Here is a 4,768-nt window from a genome sequence, read left to right as displayed (position 1 = left end):
AATTTAATAAATATTTTAAGATAAATTTATTTATTATAGAATCATTTTGTTTACTATTAATGATATAATTGGGATCTTTATATTGTAAGCATACATATAAATTAAATAGTTTATCTTTTAACTATTATTTCATGGTCACAATAGAAAATGTTGCTCCTCCATTTATTCATTTATTCAAAAGGTTATGAACACAAATATTATTATATGAAGAAGAAATGACAACAATTGCAATGATATTAATAGAAGTAATTTCAATGATTATATGTTAAAATCTTGCTTAAACCTAAAATTTAAATAACATGTCATATGGAGAATTTTTTTGAAGTAACATTCAAATGGAACTAAGAAACTCTTGTAATATTACATATCTATATGATGGCGAAAAGGTTTTAATAAGTAACATTTAAATGGTATTAATAAACTCTTAAAAATGTATGATTTCCCATAAAAAACTTTGAATCCTTCAAATTTTTTTACTTGCAAACCATATGTATCTTACTTTTTGCTTATAGGAATGATTAACTTATAAGTACAACGATTGCCAATAATATAAATGTCACAATATCAATGGCATTGAAGCTAAGACAATTATGTAAAATGAGGTGAGCTCATAGTGTTATTACAAGGATATCTAGGAATTTTGATAGTACTTATTAAGGTTTTTTTCTAGGAGTGGGGATGGCCTTACTTATTAAGGTTTTTTTCTAGGAGTGGGGATGGCCTTCAAGGGATGAAGTTTGTGGGTAGTAAGGACAACTGTATCAACACTATCTTCCTCTTCAAAGGCTAGTTCCCAGTTGAATTCTTGAACAAAACGAGCAATTGTTGTGTTAGCAATTAAATTGGCTTGAACTGCACCTGCACAAATCCTTTTACCCGAGCCAAATGCCATTGTCTTGTATAGATCCAATATGTCACCATTCCTACACTCTTCAAACCTCTCTGGATTCCATTCACTTGTGTTCTTCCATTCCTTCTCATCATAATGACAACCATATATGTTGATTGCAATCTGTTATTTTTAAGAACACTTTGTTAATATCACGACTTATATTCATTGTAATCATGATTGAAAAAAAATAAAATACAAGGGATTTTAAAAAATCAAATACATTTGGAAAGTATTAGGGAAAAAAAAAATTTAAAACTGATTCAAGAAAACCTCAAACATCATGTACAAATTTTGTTAGTTTTTTAATATTTATGCATCATTTACGGTTAGAAAGGAACTAGGTTGATGCTTGACCTATTCTCAAAATAAAAAAATCATATTCAATAAAATAAAATAAAATCTAGGCCTCTTAAATAAAAATAATGGTGAGTTTTACATTTTGTACCTCACTTCCTGCAGGGACAAAAAACCCTCCCAACTCTACATCCTCATGCACATATCGCAGAGGAATAATTGGGACTGGAGGATGCTTTCTTAACGTCTCTTGAAACACAGCACTAAGATATGGCATTTTCGGCAAGTAGTCCTCTGTAACTACTTCATTTCCACACACTCTTTGAATTTCTCTATACAACCGATCCTGCATGCAAACCTAGAGATCAACAACCTATGCTAAACCTCTATATTTTGTGAAAAATAAGTTACTTCTTTCGACACAATTTCACCTGAGCTTGAGGGTTCTTTGAGAGTTCAAACATGGCCCATTCTATAGTGACAAGGGTTGTATCAGATGCTTCAATCAATGGCTCCCAGATTGACATCTCCAATTCTTTATCTGTTAGGTGTGCACACTCTTTGAGTAGTATGTCTAGATAGCAGTTTGGATTCTAGCAAGAAAAAGTATCAAAGTTATTTCAATGGCTATGGAAAAAAATATTATTATTATTTACAATCATGATAGATAGTAGAGTTGAAGATAAGATTTAGTACAATCATTCAAGAGAAAGTGCCTATTAAGCATATAAACAAAATAAAAAGAAATGTATGTACTATACAAAAATCTAAGCAACTAAAATCAAGTTGTGAACAAAATTTATAATATACATTGTACAACTCCTTGATTTGATTTTGAGACCTTAAGATTCCTACCATTTCTATCTGAAAGCCTATTGTATAAGACTAAAATATGCATTAGAAAAGCCAAGAAAAACTTAGACTACTTACCTTTGAAGAGGGAGGTAACTTCTTGTAGTCTTCAATCACAGCTCTTACCACAGCATTTCTTTTTTTATCTACTTGTTTCATGTTCTCTTGCACAGTGTTGCGTGGAACCCATCTCAAGTAAGGAAAGAAATCTCTCCAATCTACTTCAATAGCTCCTTTCATTGGTTCAATCACAATCTTCTCATATATTTCCCATTTCGATATTTTAGTTCCTAGTTCTTCCACATATACTGAATCAACATCATGACCTAAGACCTTCCCACAATTAGAAAAAATGTTAATTTTTTTAATGAAAATATTTATTTACTCAACTTACCCTTCCTCTTCTAAAGAAAATCCAAAAAAATCTCCCCTTACAAATATTAGAAAATTCTATAAATGTGCCACTATATAATCCTAAAAGTACCTACAAGCCTACTAATAGAACTTCATCGCAAACAGGAAAAAACCTGTTTGAAAACAGGGGAAAGCATCTTATAACTGCAAGGCAATAATTCTAATTAAATTTTTTAAGTCCAAAATAAGTATTTTAGTGACAATTGCATGTATGAGATTATATTCTTAGTATTTCTCACCTGTTTCATAGCCAAGGGAAACAATTCGGTGACGATAATCTGCCTTATGTTTATCCCCTCTTTGATCTGATGAGCTTGAGCTTGCAGCTCAGAATATATTTTACTTACCATATTCTGCATCATACATTCTCTAAGAGATCGCTGGTGACTCTGTTTCTGCAAATAACAGACAGATGAAAATGAAACAAATCCTACAAATGATGACTATCTCTACCTCCAAGTTCCCACCAATTCCCCCAAAAGCAATTGATCTGACAAGAAATTGAAGTAATTACCTGAGCTGTAGCACCCAGAAGGTTGTTGAGAACCATTTTCTTCACCATTCGGTGAAAGTCCCCATAATCGCTCATGGCAATCATACACTTTTCCCTGGTAAGAATTTCCAGAGCCTTTGGGAGTTTTCTGGTCGAGATGGACGAGTATTTGGTGACCATGGCCTGGCATTTCAAATTTCATCAGCCGATTTAAAAGGAGGGGATTTAATTTTTTTTCTTTCTGTGATCAGGGTAAGCTCCGGCAGTTGAAGCGGAGAGGATGGATTAGGGCTAACAGAGGAGGCGAGATGGAAAGAAACAGGGGAATAAAAATTTCCTATCATACTAGTAGGAATCGTAGTAAGGATGTTTTGTAACATCAAAAAAAGCAAATTATTCTGTGGATTACACAAAATGAAGCACAATAGAGAAAGAATTTCAAAAAGGAAGCAATATGTTATGTGTGACATACACAGCGAGAAAAGAATAATACAGAAGGAATCTCCTTTGCAGATGAATTATAGAAGAAATCTCTGGCAAAGTGTTGCTTCTACCAGACTGTAGTCACTGATCTATACTTAGCAACTTAGTTTGAAAATCTCTTCAAACTCAAATCCTTTTACAGGTAATTAATCAATCAGTGCTCTATGTATGAAAACCCCTTTTGATTTATGATTTATGATCATTTTACAGGTGAAATAGGATACCATCCGCCATTAACTGTGCCGAAAAAGAAACAAAAGGAACAAAAAGATGGCGATTCTTGTTTACCTCTTTTGCAACCTGTGATGAGTTGAGAACAACTAAAGGATTGGCTCCAGTGCGAATGGAATAAATAGGACCATATTTCCTTGCCCATTGTGTAAATGTGTAATGAGGCTTCTTCTCCCTCAGCTGAAGCAGGTTTCCAAGCAAAGGTAACCCTGGCACAACTGTATTTTTCCGCCAAAAACACAGTTAAATCACAAAATTCTGGGAAAATGGCGGGATTGACTCCAAATAGTTCAAAAAAGTGACTGGAAAATACATCTTGTGAACTTACAGAGGAAAAGGAACTCATTGGAAAACCAAAAAAAGCCAAAATCATGAATAGCAGGCTATAAATGTACAGATCATACATACCAGGTGGGCCTTTTCTTCTCAGTTTCCTTGATGACCTTAGCCTGAACCCTAGCAGGCTAACACAGATAAGAACACCAGCAATCAGAAGCTTTATCAAGAACTCAGAATTTTCCATTTTAGTTACTTCCATCTTTAACAGGGGACCGAAATAATAGTAGTAATACAGTTGCTTCCTTCTCAACAAGCCGCCAAATTTATAGCTGGAATGCCCTTGTAAAGTTCTGGAAAGACGAGCGACAAATTCGCAGAAGACAAATTTTATTAAACGAATCTTGAATAGTCCATACGGACTACAGATTCCTATAGGTAAGCTAGTCCCCCTTTCAGAGTATATGCTTCCCAAAATAAAGCTTGTATATCATTTCTGGATTAAAGTAATTCAGTAAAAATTAACGCACAAGATAGAAAGATATTGTGGAGATTTTGATAACAATATTCCTGAGATATTGATAGCCATAATAATAGTGGAAGACTATCTTATAGCTAATTTTGCATATCTTTAGTACATTGGATTTTAAAGAATTTTTTTGCTGGTTATAGCTATTGTATAGGTTTTTGAGTAAGATTTGTTGTGCCTGCAAGGGTCAAATAGTGAATTTTTAATTAGGAAATCCAAATCCAATGAACGACAATTGGAACATGAGCAGCGACTATTTGACCAATCCTTTAGTTGTTCTCAACTCATTTTTTGGATCAGTTGT

General features: G+C 33.4%; 1 protein-coding gene across 2 annotated transcripts; it reads right to left on the bottom strand.

Moving 5' to 3' along the window:
* Nucleotides 1-573: 573 nt before the first annotated feature.
* On the bottom strand, nucleotides 574-4,357 carry LOC131045829 (ent-kaurene oxidase 2). Of its 2 annotated transcripts, XM_059221431.1 has the most exons (9): nucleotides 4,068-4,357; nucleotides 3,717-3,877; nucleotides 2,967-3,128; nucleotides 2,692-2,847; nucleotides 2,117-2,371; nucleotides 1,618-1,779; nucleotides 1,338-1,532; nucleotides 697-1,012; nucleotides 574-658 (listed from the first exon to the last, which is right to left on the bottom strand). In XM_059221431.1, exons 1-9 carry the CDS (start codon nucleotides 4,195-4,197, stop codon nucleotides 654-656), a joined length of 1,542 nt encoding a protein of 513 aa, XP_059077414.1. In that variant the 5' UTR covers nucleotides 4,198-4,357; the 3' UTR covers nucleotides 574-653. The 2 variants fall into 2 exon arrangements, with proteins under 2 accessions (XP_059077414.1, XP_057835469.2); XM_057979486.2 differs by having other exon boundaries at nucleotides 574-1,012.
* Nucleotides 4,358-4,768: the final 411 nt, after the last annotated feature.

This window comes from Cryptomeria japonica, chromosome 5, assembly GCF_030272615.1.
Source record: "Cryptomeria japonica chromosome 5, Sugi_1.0, whole genome shotgun sequence".
Lineage (NCBI taxonomy): Eukaryota > Viridiplantae > Streptophyta > Pinopsida > Cupressales > Cupressaceae > Cryptomeria > Cryptomeria japonica.
The sequence above is the reverse complement of the archived record's forward strand: the minus strand, read 5'-3'. Positions and strand labels throughout refer to the sequence as shown.